Raw genomic sequence first — 16,799 nt, forward strand, 5'->3', positions numbered from 1 at the left:
ATGGGTCCCGTATCGACAGTCCACAATCTACTTTGTCTCACTTTATCTCTCTCAAGCAAGCAAATTATTGATTATGCCATTTATTTGGAAAAGAGAAAATAAATTGATGGCATTCAATAAGAAAAGTGATAGTACTCGGTTTGGATCAAGATCATACACCTTTTTGGACTGAGCAACAACAGAGAAAGGGTTTGGAAGAGTGAGAACACATTTTGGAATTATTCGGGCCAGCCCGCGTATACCGGACGTGTCCGGTATGCTACCGGACGTGTCCGGTATGAGCGGGACTATAAAAATAGAGCGTACCCCTTCGGCCCAATCAAACTTGCCTCCTCCAAACCAACCAGCCGACGCCCTTCTTCTCCCCTAGGGCGACCAAGGATTTCACCAAGGAAAAGAGAGAGAGGGAGATTGCATTGGAGAAGGCTTGGATCAAGGATTGGAGGCCCGTGGATTTGGATTTCACATCGCTCTCTCTTCTCTCCTCTCAAGGTACCCTAATCATGGACCTCATCCGATCTACATGGTTAATGCATGATTTGGAAATTCCTTCGGTAAATATGCTGCATTGGTGATATAGAAGCAATGCCCAATGTTTGGAATTGATTCGTGGTGGTTTGAATCGAGGAACCCCGGTTAGGGTTGCTGGTCGCCCATACCGGACGTGTCAGGTATGCTACCGGACGTGTCCGGTATGGCCCAGCAGAGCAGACTTCCTGCTGATCTCTGACTCAATCCTATCTAGAATGGTTTGTTAGGCTTAGTTTCTTTTGTATCTACGTTTTGCAAACCTTGTGACAATGGTGTGTCGAGGTGATTGTAAAACCTTGGATGAAAGAATCTATGTCTAATTACAATTCAAGAATAAGCTATGGGCATGTATCTAAAATTCTTTGGAAATCTTTGGATACAGGACAGCTGCCATGAGTGGACGATAGGAGCCGAGGTCCAAGCACAGGCATGATCCAGCACTTGAGAAGTACAAGAAGGCGAGACAGGATATGCATCCTGGATTTCAGCCGACCAGCAGGAGGTCCACCAGGGCTGCCACTAGTGCAGCAGCTCAGTATGTAGAGGGGTCCGGGAGCTCTTCTTCTGACACAGACACTGATGAGTTCAGAGTGGAGTCTAGAGATGAAAGAAAGAGGAAGAGCACTGACAGCGAATCAGATGGTGACAGCTCAGATGAGGAGCAGGAGATTGAGGAGGAGGAGTCAGTTCCTCCAGTTCAGCACCAGCCTGGTCAGGGGATGCATTATGGTCTTCTTGAGACACGTCTACCCAATGTGCCCTCCTATGTTCCCAGAGTTGACTACAGGGGAAAGGGTATGACCAGGAAGGCTAGAGATGAGCGAAGGGTTGATCCTAGGAGCTTACCTAAGGTTCAGTATGATCACCGCTTCCAGACAGCCTTTCACTTGGACTTCTACTCCAGTGTGATTCTTACCAGGAACCCAGTGATTGCCAGGTCTCAGTGGATTGATTGGCAATATATTAGAGAGTTGCAGAAGACCTCAGTTGATCATGCTATTGCCATTTGCCAGAGCACAGGAGTTTCTGAGATCATGGAGTTCCAGCATGACTAGAACACAGAGGTAGTAGCTCAGTTCTATGCTACTCTATTCGTTGAGGAGGATGAGAGGCGGATGCACTGGATGCTTGAGGGCCAGTGGTACAGTGTTGACTATGATGTATTTGCCGCCCACCTTGGCTTCTCTGAGGATGATCTCCAGAGGGACAGGATCCACACCGAGCAGGTGTTACCCCCTGAGCAGCTCGCATATATGTATCCTCCTGGTGGTGAGAGAGGAGTTGTGGGGAAGGTTCTAGGTCTTCACCCTACCTACAGGTACCTGGACAGGATGTTCAGGAAGACTATTGACTGCAAGGGTGGAGACAAGGGCACCATTGCTTATTACTCCAGGAACCTACTCCATAGGATGGCACCTAATGTTTGGCCCTTCAGCGTGTTTGACTTTATTTGGTCCGAGATCAGGAGTGTTGGAGAGAGGCCCCTCAAGGGCTGTGGTTTTGCTCCTTATATCATGCATATGATTGAGCAGGTGACAGGGCACACATTTGAGTATGATAAGATTCACAAGGCCCTGAAGATTATTGCAGATTTGCCTGAGATAGGGTTACCTCCAGCAGGACCAGGAGGAGCAGCAGCAGCACCAGAGGCAGTTGCACCTGAGAGTGGTGCACCAGCAGGAGCTTCACCTTCACCATGTGCTCCTTCACATTCTACTTCACGCCGTGGCAGTCCTCCTTCGCCTATCCGTAGGCTTTTCAGCTCCATATTTGGGATGTGCCGTGACATCCAGACTAGGCAGCAGAAGGAGAGGGAGGCTAGGAGGAAGGACACTCGGACTTTGAAGCAAATTGCTTCTAATCTTGAGCTTGATCCTCCTAGGTCTCCTCTATCAGATGAGGCAGCTAGTGAGCCTGAGACTGAGGAGCAGCAGCAGGCTAGATATGATAGAGAGTATGTTGAGTTCATACAGCGACAGCAGCAGGCACCTGAGCATCCTGACACTCTACCTCTTCTGGCTCGTGTGCCTACTCACTCTCAGCCACGTCCCAGCACTGTAGACGACTATGCTACAGATTGGTGGAGTGACCTGACAGGTGGTGGTGGCCTCTACGGGTCTGGTGGCTATGACCTGTCTGGTGCGGGTGGTTCTCGTCCAGCTAGTGTTGCACGCTCAGTTGATGAGGATGCTGGTCGAGATGATGATGATGAGTGATCTCAGCTTTTCGTGACAGCTTGTAGCCCCTTTGTCCTTAGTATGTCATTGTTGGACCATTGTGGTGATAGATGACAAAGGGGGAGAGAGACTGATTAAAGCTTCAGGATAGTTTCATTTGCTTATCTTTGTACCTAAAGATATGTACTGCAGGCTGTAGTTTGTTTTTGAGCTTCATTGATGTATCTTGGATTTGAGATAGATTGTATCATGTGAGAGATGAGACTTACTTATGCTTTATCTATGTATCTCTTGAGACATAATCTTTATCTATATATATCAGTGGTTTCTGGACTTGAGAAAATTTGTAATGAGTGCTATGTGTGAATTACATATGTCATATTTATTTTCATAAGGACTATGCATGCTAGAATGAAAATATTTGATGTGATGCCTTTATATTTATTCTTGTGATATATCTTGTCATATGCATCACGGTTTCACTTTGTCACACACACATGCACCCCACGGATGCAATGATTTAGGGGGAGTCTCCTATATGTTTTAGTATGTGCAATTGACATTTGAGGTCATTTTGTGAATTCTAATCTTAAGCACATATTAAGGGGGAGCCTCTCATAAATCATTGAACCCAAAAGTTTAAATGTTTATATCATTTTGTAAGCTTTAATCAAGTTGTCATCAATCACCAAAAAGGGGGAGATTGAAAGTGCATATAGCCCTTTAGTGGGTTTTGGATGATTGAATGACAACATGATTAAAGGACTAACCCGTTTGCTAAGTGTGAACAGGTAATAGGTTATCTCACAGGTACTTAATGAAAGCCAAAATGATGTGTTGTTGTATAAACAATCTAGTTCAAGCACAAGACAATAATGCAAATGGAATTCATGCTAAGGCTTAATTATTGTGGGATTTCCATGTTCTATGTGAAAGCAAGCTCATGATTATTAGTTAATGAGACATAAGGGATTGTATATGGAATGGTCTCATATTTGAAGCTTGCTAAATTAAAATGAAAAAGATAACAATACATATGAATGGATGATTCAACACAAGATGTGACTTGATGGCTTGAGATGGTGAAGATAGCAAGGAAAGGCTTCGAGGTACTAAGCAAGGGTGAAGGGCAAGCGACGGCTTGGCGGCCGAAGAACCTAGCTAGGGTGAAGAAGAAAGTACTTGCATTTAGTTGAGGTACTACTCAAGCTAAGATGATCATATTGATGTGAAGGATCAAATCTATGATGAAGTATTTGATGGAAGTGACTTGATACATTTGGGATTATGCAAACTTGATGAATGGAATCAAGTCACATGCTCAAGATGGCTATGCTCAAGTGAAAAGATCAACATCAACATGTTAGCACCCTTACTTGATGAAGATTGTAAGGGACGGCATCAATTCAAAAAGAACAACTCAAGTGGTACATATTCATATTTCCGTTTATCTTGAGTTTAATAGGTATGCTGTACTATTAAGAGGGATGCATCATGTTGATAGATAATGTTTCATAAGTGCTCAAGCCAACCCATGTGAGTTTTGAGTATTTGAGCGACAAAAGTGCTAACTGTTTTTTTGCTGGTCTGGCAATACCGGACGTGTTCGGTATTTGTCCAGCAGCTGTAAAACTGTTGTTCTCGGGTTGGTTAGTCGGGAGTTCCGACATAGGTCAGGAGTTCCGACGGTCGGGAGTCCCGGCATGGGTCGGGAGTTCCGACATGTCGCACTTCAACTGACTTGGAGGGTTCTTTGTCCTGGTCATACCGGACGTGTCCGGTATGGATGACCAGAAGCCAACGGCTAGTTTTCAAAAGCCGTGAGGGTTGGGAGTTCCGACGTAAGTCGGGAGTTCCGACGGTCGGGAGTTCCGACATGTGTCGGGAGTTCCGACACCTCACTAACTTTAACTCAGTTACATGTTTTTCAAATTTACTGAGGGTCGGGGGTTCCGACTTGTGTCGGGAGTTCCGACGGTCGAAAGTCCCGACATTCTTCGGGAGTTCTGACGCCTCACAACATCGCTGTAACTTAGTTACCGTTGGCGCAGTGTGAGTCATACCGGACATACCGGACGTGTCCGGTATTGCAACGGCTATAAAACGGCTAGTTTTTTAAGGGGGCTATAAATACCCCCAAGCCTCCACCTTTGGAGGCTACTGATTCTGCTGAGATAGACACACGTTTTTGAGCCTTGCCAACTCTCCTAAACCCTCTCTTAGTGAGTGTGTGATCTAAATTGCAAAAATCAATTTGTGGGTTGAGAAAGAATTTGAAAAAGAGAGCAAGCCACCACTTGAGCACTTGTGCATATTGTCAATCTCATGATTCGCATTTGTTACTCTTGGACTCTTCGGTCCTAGACGGCTAGGCGTCGCCGGAGAGCAACCGAGAGATTGTGGTTGCTTCGGAAAGTTTGTAACGGTCGATTCCGCCGCCTCAGAATCATTTAGTGGAAGGAGGAAAAGGAGTTGGAAAAGACTCCAGCTAGAGTGACCTTCGTGGTACCCTTTAGGGCTGACCTTCGCTGGGTCGCCCACAGCCCCCTCAACGGAGAGTAGGACTCGAACGAGTCCGAACTTCGGTAAAACAAATATCGTGTCTTAATTTGCATTTCATTTGATATTTGTGTTGCTCTAGCTGTGCTGCAGGTTCTCTGTGTATATTGTCATCTCCATTAGGTGCCTGCAGTTTGGTTTGAAGATTGAAATCGAAAGGAGCAAGCTCGGGGCTGATCTATAGAAATCGTGTATACCGGACACGTCTGGTATTCATACCGGACATGTCCGGTATTCATACCGGACACGTCCGGTATTTCCTGACAGCGCTGAAAATATTTATTCTCTGTTCTAACTTGGTGTTGCAGGGTTGTAGCTTCTAGATATATTCTTTATACCTTGTTTAATTTGTGGCTAACTTGTGAGGGGTGGTAGTACTCTTGATTTGGAGTTTCTATTTTGGAAACTCCCCTTTCTAATTATTTCCGCATTTAAAGGTGTTAATTATCAGAAACGCCTATTCACCCCCGTCTAGGCGTCATCCTAGGTCCTTTCAGCGATTAATTAAGAAATCAATTCTTTCACCTTTAGAATTTTTAGATTTAGAACAATGCATAGATCGTATAAAATGAAAGTATGTTAAGAAAATAAAGAAAGATGTCAAACAAAGTGTAGGAATTTTAGAAATAGTTCACACAGACATCTGTGGTCCTTTTCCTATAAAGAGTGTGGATAGTTAAGATTCATTTATAACATTCATAGATGATTATTCATGTTTTAGCTATATTTATCCAATTAAGGAAAGATCAGAAGCATTGGGTAAATTTAAGATATTTAAGGCTAAAGTAGAAAATCAGCATAACTTAAAGATTAAGGTAGTAAGGTCCGACCGTGGGGGAGAGTACTATGGTCGACACACCCCATATGGCCAAGTTCCTAGACCCTTTGCAAGGTTCTTATAGGAAAATGGTATAGTTGCCTAGTATTCTACCCCCAGGCAAGCCTCAGCAGAATAGAGTAGCTGAAAGACACAACCGTACCTTAATGGATATGGTGAGAAGCATGATAAGTTACTCTACCCTATCGATAAGTTTATTGATGAAGGCATTAAAACCCGCCATTCATATTCTTAATCGAGTGCCAAGCAAGTCGGTGCCCAAAACACCATATAAATTGTGGACAGGAAAGGAACCCTCACTTAACTATTTATGTATGTAGGGTTGTCCAGCTGAGGCAAAAGTTTTTAACCTAAACATAGGAAAGCTAGACTCCAAGACAGTCAGTTGCCATTTCATTGGCTATCCAAAAAAGTTAAAAGGTTATCACTTCTATTGTCCTGACAGACAAATAAAGTTTGTAAAAAACAAGACATGCTGTCTTCTTGGAGGATGATATGATCAGGGAGAGCATGATAGCGTGAGAAATTAGTTTTGAAGAGAAGCGGGTATACGTACCCACTCCTATGGTTCAGGAGCCATTCTTCACGCTACTTGTTGTTGCTATACTAATAGTGCAAGACACTGTAGTAACAACACCTATCGTTAGTTCTCATGTGGCAACAATGAATGAACATGAGAAACCTATCCTTCAGGATCCCCTAGAACCCATTGTCACATATGAGGGAGAGCAACAACAACCTCATATAGAACAAGCGTCATCTAACGAGGCCCCTAGAAGATCTCAAAGAGTCAGGAGATCAGCCATTCCTGATGACTATGAAGTTTATGAATATGAGGAATTTCAAATGGAGGGTGATCCCACCTCATTTGAAGAAGCCATGAGAAGCGCTCACTCATCCAAGTGGTTTGAAGCCATGGAAGATGAAATAAAATCAATGAAAACCAACGGTGTTTGGAACTTAGAAACAATTCCTAAAGGAGCCAAGACACTAGGCTGTAAATGGGTCTACAAAACTAAACATGACTCCAAAGGGAATATAGAAAGGTTTAAAGCACGACTTGTGGTGAAAGGTTTCACGCGAAGAGAAGGCATAGATTACAATGAGATATTTTCTCCAGTCTCATGTAAGGATTCTTTTAGAATCATAATGACGCTTGTAGCATATTATGATTTAGAATTACATCAGATGGATGTAAAGACGGCATTCCTAAATGGGGATCTAGAGGAAAATGTTTACAATGCACAACCGAAAGGTTTTGTTGTGGAAGGAAAAGAACATATGGGATACCACATGAAGAAATCCATTTACGGATTAAAACAAGCTTCAAGACAGTGGTATTTGAAGTTTGATAGTACAATAAGAAAGTTTAGGTTTCAAGAAAATGTAGAGGACAATTGCGTTTATGCAAAGTTCAAGAATGGGAAATATATTTTCCTAGTCTTGTATGTGGATGACATCTTGCTCGCTAGCAGTGATGTTAATCTACTACTAGAAACAAAGAAGTTCTTGTCCTCAAAATTTGGTATGAAGGATCTCGGTGAAGCTTCGTTCATCCTAGGAATTAAGATTCACTGAGATAGAGAAAAAGAGGGTTTTAGGATTATCATAAAAGGCATACTTAGAAAAGGTTCTAAAGAAATACAGTATACAAAATTATAAGTCTTCACCTACTCCCATAGTCAAGGGCGACATATATAGAGAATTTCAATATCCTAGGAACCAATATGAGATCGATCAAATGAAAGCGGTTCCATATAGTTCATCCATCGAAAGTTTACAGTATGCTCAAGTGTGTACTCGCCCTGACTTAGCATATGTTATCGGGTTACTTGGCAGATATCAGAGTAATCCAGGAATAAAACACTGGAAATGAGTAAAGAAAATTTTACGTTACCTGTAAGGTACGAAGGGTCTCATGCTAACGTACAGAAGATCTAATTCCCTGCACATAGAGGGGTCTACAGATTCTGATTATGCGGGAGATGATAGAAAATCCATGTTAGGATACATATTCACTCTCGCAGGAGAAGCTATATCGTGGAAAAGTTTAAAGCAAACCGTCACTACATCGTCCACAATGTATGCTGAGTTTGTAGCATGTTATGAGGCCACAGGGCAGGCGAATTGGCTGAAGAAATTCATGCTCGGGTTGAAAGTGGTAGACGACATACATAAACCACTCAAGTTATACTGCAATAATAATCCAGCAGTATGTTATGCTCACAACAATAAGTCAAGTGGTGCTGCCAAACACATTGACATAAAGTATTATGTTGTGAAAGACAAAATCTGGGATCATATCATTTGTCTTGAGCATACAAGAACAGAAAAGATGCTCGCGGATCCGCTTACAAAAGACCTACCACCCAGCGTGTTCAGAGAGCACTTAGCCGGTACGGGTTTAAGGGAAAGCTATGATTCCAGGAAATTAAGGGCCAAGTTGAGAATATGTTTTAAAAACAGAGAGGTGCATTGTAGCTGTTTAATCTAATGGCAACTGACCGTGATGATGAGGCATGCTCTATGCACTGATTTGTGATGGAATGTGAACAAGATAAAGTAAGTAAGTTTAGTTTAAGTAATAAGATGAGATAAAGGGGGAGATTATTAGTGGTGATCTCTCTAGCTCGGCCCAACGGCCGAGTTGGGCCTTGACCTCGCGCCCTGACCGGGGGTGCCAACCCTACATGGTTGGTGGGCTCCCGTCACACTGCACTATAAAGAGAGGTGGGGGCTGGCGGCTCTCTTCACGAGGTTCACCGTGAGCAGCCATAGTCACCCCACCGACAAAACCCTAATCCGATCTAGAGGGTGCACGGCCAGTGACGGGAAGCTCCACTGCCTTGCTGCCACCGGACTGTGTCATCGAACTTCACCGCCGAGACACCGCGCCACTGTTGGATTGCACCATCGGACTCCACAGCAACACCGACATCGCCATGGACGGTTCCAGCTCCTCCGCGTAAGCCCTCCGACGGTCAGTGATGTCTCACATCGCACCCCTCTCTCTCTCTCTCTAGTTCGTCGTCATTGTTCATGTTCTAGGATCTTTTATCCCGAATAGAAAAGGAAGTACCCGCTAGATCTACGGCTAAGGTCCTGTTATACTATCACTTTGTTCGTTAGTTTGACTGATTTGTTTAGTGAGCCACCTTGTTTACTTGATCGTATCAGCCATGCTTATCAGCCATGATATAATATTTTTCTCTCACAACAAAACATCATCAACCGGCTTATAAGCCACAAAAACGATCAAGCGAACAGGGTGGTAGTTTTACGGCTCGTTTCATAAAGATTGTATTCCAGTTCTAACTAGCCCTAATAGGTCAAACAGTTTTGTTTTGATGACCAACGATTCAAACCCATATACAGTTTATTTGTTTAACATGTGAATTATGTACAAAAAAAACATACAGAGTATGATATTAAACTATACTAATTTCAAGAAATTGATGGTCGCATATAGAAATGTTTGATATGGACAAAACTAGAACAACAATACTTTTCAGGAAACAAACAATGTTTTTCTATCACAACAAATCAACATAAGTGCCAGCATAAGCTAAATTTCAGCCAAACGAACAAGGCTAAAGAGAGAGTAGTTTGGTACAGCAGTAGACTGTAGCTTGGAAATGGGTTAACAGTAAGATCTACTTTGATTCCAGTTTTGCGTGCTTCTAAATCATCAAAGGACATGCATTGATTCTTTTTTTTTCACGATCATAGAAAAGATTTGCGCGTTTTTATATTAAGAGAGAATAGTCCGATTACAGTGGGGAAGGCATAATTCTTTTCAATAAAGCTCATGCCCTCCCCGACATGATGCAACGCTAGCCTATTACTCGCTGTGATTCGGAGTTGTTGTTCATGGATCAAGGACTGAATTGGAAGAAGGTGGAGAATTTAGAGGTCCCTACTTTGCAACCAGAGCATTTGTAAAATAAACATGTAGTCATAACTTGGTGGATTATGATAACGACACTGCAAGCACCCAAACGTCCGGACGTCCATGGTTGCAGTATGTTTCTGTGCCTGATGTCGGTATCTGCTGCTCCTAGGAAGCTGCCCCCCCCCCCCCAATTCGTGCCTCGCCTCCTCTGCTTTTCCGCCTACGTCCCCTCTGCTTGCCGCACCCACATGCCATGCGGGAACCGCCTGCGCCCCTGCCGCCATCGCCCCCCGCTTTCCGCGCCCGCTACCGAGCAACGCTCCATCTCTCCGCTCCCCCACGAGCATGCACGGTGCTCAAGCAACTACAATAGGCGGTTGTGGCAGGGTGGATCATATTGCAACATGTGCAACATCTCGATCTACCTTTAAAACATCCAGATAAAACATTTGCAACATACGTATGAAATAGCTAAAACACTTGCAACACTTCAAAACTCTTGAAAACTATTACAAACATATGCAACATCCAGATAAAACACTTATAACATATGTGTGAAATACATACAATATCTAGACGAAACACTTGCAACGAACGTCTAAAAAAATGAAATATTTGGAGCATACACTTGAAACATACGTGTATAGCTATTGCAACATGTATAACATCATGATCTATTTTTGCAACGTCAAGATGAAACATACGAAACATCAAGACTCGTGTCAAAGTTAGATGGTTTTGTAGTTGGAGCATACGAAATGTTTTCTGAAAAACTAAAATTATACGAAACCTTCTACTGACGTGGTTTTTAAAACAACATCATGACCCTCCATCGTCATCAAAGCAGCACACTACCATTATATCTTATTTAATCTAAACAACATCATGACCCTACTGACGTGGCAGGGCAGGAGTTTACATGTTCTCACACAATGAGTCAATGACACAACAATCCCCAAGACCCCACACGAACGCCATCACCGTATTACTGCTGTTGCAGCCTAGCAGGACGATGAAGCAACAAGCCAACAAGTTCCTTGGTATCCATGAAATGTGCCCAGAAGCGTGCCATGGCGCGGTCGTAGGGGTCGGCCGGCAGCAGCGGCGGCCCGTCGAAGGCCTCGTCGACGTACTCGACGATGACGAGGGACTCGCAGACGGCGCGGTCGCCGTGCAGGAGCACGGGCACCTTCTTGTGGACGGGGTTGTGCCGCAGCAGCAGCTCGCTCTTGTTCTCCAGGTCTTCTTGGATGAACTCGTAGGGCACTCCCTTGAGGCGCAGGGCGGCCGCAGCGCGGTGCACGAACGGGCTGGCGAAATGGCCGGTGAGCTTAACAGGCGGAGACGACGACATCTTTGCTTTCTGGAGTAGCTAGTTATGTTAACTTCTCCATACAATATCTGTATATATGGACGACAAAGAGCTGTCAGCATATATATTGACGAATCTGTTGCTTCTTCTTCTTCTCCAAGAACGACTTGTGTTATCAGTGATTATTTATGCCTTTCTTCAGTCATCAGTTGTGTTATATCTCTGCCTGAGATCAGCAGCTTGGATTGCTTCGGGCCGAAGATCAGAACTTTTTAATACAAAGAGTATTATTGTTGTTATTAAGCAACAAAATTGACTTGCTTATCAATCATCCAGGGAAAATTAAGCAACAAAAAGTATTTTCCCTGGGAAGGCAACAAATTGCCTTCTGATGGAAAACTTATCTTCACTAACTCCTGCCTGTCCAGTCTGCCTATGTGCACAATGGAGTTCTAGTTACTCCTGCCTACTGGGGTGCATGCTAAAATGGACTCCATAAGATCCACATGCAATAATTTAATTTGAGGACTTGAGAACCATCCGGGGCGGGCAAGTCCACAAGTGGAGTTTGATTCTTCACAAAATCCGATGTGATTTGATGTAAAGAAAATAGACTTTTTTTTAGGAAAGAAAATAGAGGACATGAGTTGTACAATTTAGGCCGAGCCTGCCTATTGGGATGGCCCAGAACATGTTGGGCCTTATTGGTGGTGTCTGTTTGTTTTGGTTGGGCCATGTAATTTTCATTGGGCCGGAGCGCCACCTCTTTCATCTATCTACTCAGGAATCAGCAGCCCGCGCTCATTAGCTTCCATTCAGGACATGTCTGGAATAATGGAACTGAAAACAGAGGAATTGAAAAAATTATAGGAATAGGATTGTACGTAGTGATAAAACAGAGGAAAAAAAATACAGGAAGTAGCAAGCAAGAGGTGTTTGGAACGCAGAAATTCATAACAAGGGAATTGCAAAATATATGAATGATAATGGATCATTATTAGAGTCTAATGATAATATGTTAATTGCATAGTTTGTCTGTATTCCTCCTCCACGTGGGGCCATTGGCGCCCATGGACTGATAGCCTGTTCGGTTGGCTGGTTCGTATCGTTGTTGGTTCGTGAAGAAGTATTGCTGCTGGTTTGTGTGAGAGAAAAATACTGTTCCGACTGAAAATTTACGATCATTTACGACAAGCCACAGCCAAACAAACAGAACTGTCAAACCATGATGGTTCGTTGTTCAGCACAGTTGTAGTCCACTCACAGGTTATCTCCTTTTTCTATTGCTAGCAAGGATAACCTCCACTCTTCTCACTCTTCGTTAGCACAAAATCAACGACGGAGAGTGAGTTGCTGCATTGGTCTTCGTGAGGGAAGAAAAACCACAAGAATTGCTGGATGCTTTTTTTTCTCTGTGTTTTGTTCATGCGAGGGAGCCATTCCTTACTTAGGAATGGAAATTACAATTCCTTTATTTCAAACGGCAAACTGCAAAGCCTTTCCACATAAATAAATTTCTCTATATTTTCTTTGAAAATCCTTTAATCCAAACCGGCCTCAATGGGTGGTTATATTATACCTTGTATTTGTACGTACGTTCCACCGACAAGGTGACGAAGCAGCTACAGATTTCGCAAGCGCGTCGCACGGTATGGTACAGGGAGGGAGAGTTGCCGTACTTACGTACGTCTCGGCAATGCCTTCCGCTGGATCGCGCGGTACGTACGGTGTCGGTGTGGCTGCTCCGTGCGACCGTGCCATGCTTATGCTTCCCTCTCCGCTCATTTCCCAAGCATCCATGATCCGACGGTGCATCCAATCCAAGCGTGCAACTGTGCCTGCGGGCGAAGGCCGAATGGTTCGCGTCCCCTGTTCGCTTGCTAAAATTTGACTTATACTGATTCGTTATGAAAGAAAAACATTATTCGTTTGGTGAAAAGTACTGCTGAAGTAGCTCAAACAGGGCGACATGGGATGCACACGTGACACGTGCTACTCCCTAGCTAGAAGAACACAACTGAAGTACAGTGCTAAGCCAAAACATGTTGCGTATAATATAATCATCAAATTTATATAAAATCATAATAGATACTATGCATTATTAGATTCGATGTGAAATTGTGAATAATGTTTATAAATATTAATATTATTTTTATATAAAATTAACTAGGCTTAAAATATTTTGACTTAGGCTAAAATATATTGTTTGTTGGATGGAGGTACTACATCCGTCCTAAAAAAACATTTTGTTTTAGAATAAATTAAGACATGTGTTATGTGTGAAATGGTGAAATTTTAGATAGTTTGACTAAGACATGTGTTATGTGTGCAAAACCTCTCATCCCTAAAACGACTTTAATCTCCAGCACGGAGGGAGTACAATTTTAGTATAAGTACCAAGTCAACCCATGGTGAATCTGATTATTTTATACTTGTAATGTACACAGCAACACTTGCTTTTCGTTCTCGGTCTGTTGCTTTGCCGGCGACCAACTGAATAGAAAAGAGGACGTTGTGATGATGAACGCCACGCACTCTATTATCCCCCGCTTGCATTTGTTCATTCTTCTTGTCGCCAACCTGCCATTTACCCTAACGAATCGAATGGAACATGCTACGTACTCGTCTGAATTTCTTGTTTCGTGCAGGACGGCAAGGTCGGCGCATCGGTGCGTACGTATGATGCAATTGTTACCTAGTCATCTCCCAGGAGAGGAGACTATAAGAGGCCACCTAAATGGAACGCTACTGCCTGCCCCTGTCCTTGAATAGTTTGAGTTATTTTAAATCAATCATTTTTAAATTTAACTAGAATTATAGAAAAAATGACAAAATTGTGATATCATTAGATACGCCATAACATGTACTTTCATAATGTACTCATTTGGTATCATCGATACTTGTATTTTTTTTATAAATAAGTCAAATATAAAGAAATGACTCAAAAAAAACTCTAAAAATTGATTTATTCAAAAACAGAGGTAATATATATTTGGATCTACTAGTGCTAATAGTTAGCTAACTAATAGAATTATCAATAAGACTGTTTAGTATGGAGATGGACAAGTAGTGTATATGAACTATTAGCATTCTCCACCAACTAATGAAGTAATGAGTGTTGTTACAGTTTGTTTGACTACTCCATATGTTAATTTCTTTCCCTTCTTACTTCCACCAGCTTGCATTGTTTGACTCAACCCGAGTTGACCAACCATCTGCTTGTTCCTTCTCCATGACCCTGGGGATAAGCAATAATTCTTGGAGGTATGATGCATTTCTTAATTATCGCTTTTCTTGAGATATCGGCGTTCTCAAGGGCGGATTCAGAACAAAGAAACTTTGATGTCACTAGTATTCAAAAGCATGTCTATTTCTCTACGTCTGTAATACTTTAGCTTCGTATTTTTAGAGATTCATTGTTGTCGATGACATCACCAAAACAGCTTTTGATTCGTCTCTCCTAAACACCATCCAACTATCAACGTTATATCAACCAGGCTCTGTTTGGAGCATAGGATTATATATATATATATATATATATATATATATATATATATATATATATATATATATATATATATATATTTATGTTTTTTCTTTAAAATTAAATTGATTTCCGTAAAATTCGATGAGATTTATCAAATTCTTGGTTTCGAAATTTTCCGCTGCGAATGAGTTCCTACTTTCTACACCAATAGGGAGCAAGAGGATATCTCTCTGTTCCGGCGTGTCGTCCGGTTTTAAAATTTGGAAGCAAACGGCCTCGGAGTCTGGAGCCGGCGGGCGCTCCGTCCTCACGTGTGCTCCGTGAATTCGTTCATTTATGGACGGATGCTCTGACATCATATGCCGTGGCCCGTGGATATCGATCTCTGCTCTGTGGGCAGGGGGTGACCAGTGGGTTCATCTCATCTCATCCTCTTTGGATGACCGGTTTTTATTGAAGGCTTGAAATCCAAATCCAACACAAAAATAAGCATGGGCTTACTGTATAAACAAAGTGACATGGTTCTAGCGTTTGCAAACGCCAAGGGTGTGGTACAACAGACACCGACTGTCCGACGTTAGGTTAATTATTAATAACGAGCTTTGTTTCGGGGTCTTTGAACAAGCTACGCCAATTCATTTTGAGATTCTCGCGATTAAGAGCAACTCCAAGAAACTCTCTATATCCTTCTTAAATGCTAGGAATAGAGATTTTGATGGAAAATTATCCTCCAACAGTTTCTTTAAATGGTTATCCAAATATAATCATCTTCTATTCTAGCTTTTTCGCTAGCTAAAAATAGAAGACGAGTGCACACAAGATATAGAAAAACCGCTAGAGAGTGAAAAGATATAGAAAGCGATTTTTATGCAAATGACTCTCTAAATGATGTTTTAGAGAGTTAGATTTAGAAAGGCTTTTGGAGATGCTCTTATCCTGCTAATCCTCGACTCAGTGAGAATTTGAGGAATATTTTCGCACCAGTATGTCATGATTTTTTTTTAGATAATAGAGCATGTCACGAATGATTTGGCAAAAACACTCACATGAAAGCAGGTTTTCTTCGACGGCCCAAACATGGTGGCGTCAATCCAAAACACATAAAAAAGATAAGGTAACAATTTTGGGACAAAAAGGCATTTGAATGTAGCTTTTCCTGACCAAAGCATGGGGGTGTCAATTCAAACGGTACCCAAAGAATACATTAACATTTAGCAAGAACAAAAAAAAACATGGGAAGTGAGCTTAACCCAACCAAACCATGGGCGTTAATCCAAATTGTAGCCAAGGGATATGGTAACGCTAAAGATTCGGTAGGTGCATAATGGCATTGATTACAACGGCTAACCTTACCTGGTAGTGGTTAAACCCAGTGTAGGACAACATCGACAGACGACGGACGTGGCAACGATGGCGCGTAGCCCTACAAGGCGGTAACTAGCTCAGTGCGGGACATCGTCAATAACAATGGCGCAAGCAGTGACTAGCTCGGTGTGGGACAGTGACAAATGGCATGATGACTTGTTTGGGCTCGTCTTTTAGTGATGGTGGTGCAATGTGGCGCTTGGCGAGCAATGGTGTGGAGCTTCTGGAGAGGTGGTGGTTGTGGTTGTGCATTGTGTTCTTCCTGTTTGTTTGCTAAGAGTGTTACAGAGGTGTTCTTCAGTGGTGTAGTGGCATTGGGCGGCATGTGTGTCTTGGTCCAAGCGGCCATGGTTGTCGTTTTCGTTGTTGTTGTTTTCAATGTTGTTGTTTTCTGTTGTTGATCCTTTGTAGTCTGGGTTAAGAAATAAACAGCCATAAGACAAGTGACAATCCTTGTACTGATGTAATTCAATATTACCGCTAATGTGTTAAACAGTGTAATGCCTTTGTTTCAAAACATGGAACACCATGTAATCCAGGCTTGAAAATCCTTTAATTTATTGACTCATGCAACTCCTACTACATGGCTTAAGGATAGTAAATTCATACATCATTAATAAACTATAAAGTAACTATCT

At 42.5% G+C, this 16,799-nt stretch overlaps 1 protein-coding gene across 1 annotated transcript; it reads right to left on the reverse strand.

The window, feature by feature from the left end:
• Positions 1-10,982: 10,982 nt before the first annotated feature.
• LOC136455569 (probable glutathione S-transferase) lies at positions 10,983-11,351 on the reverse strand. The gene has a single exon (XM_066455538.1). The coding sequence runs from the start codon at positions 11,349-11,351 to the stop codon at positions 10,983-10,985; it is 369 nt and encodes a 122-aa protein (XP_066311635.1).
• Positions 11,352-16,799: the final 5,448 nt, after the last annotated feature.

Source organism: Miscanthus floridulus, chromosome 5 (assembly GCF_019320115.1).
Source record: "Miscanthus floridulus cultivar M001 chromosome 5, ASM1932011v1, whole genome shotgun sequence".
Taxonomy (NCBI): domain Eukaryota; kingdom Viridiplantae; phylum Streptophyta; class Magnoliopsida; order Poales; family Poaceae; genus Miscanthus; species Miscanthus floridulus.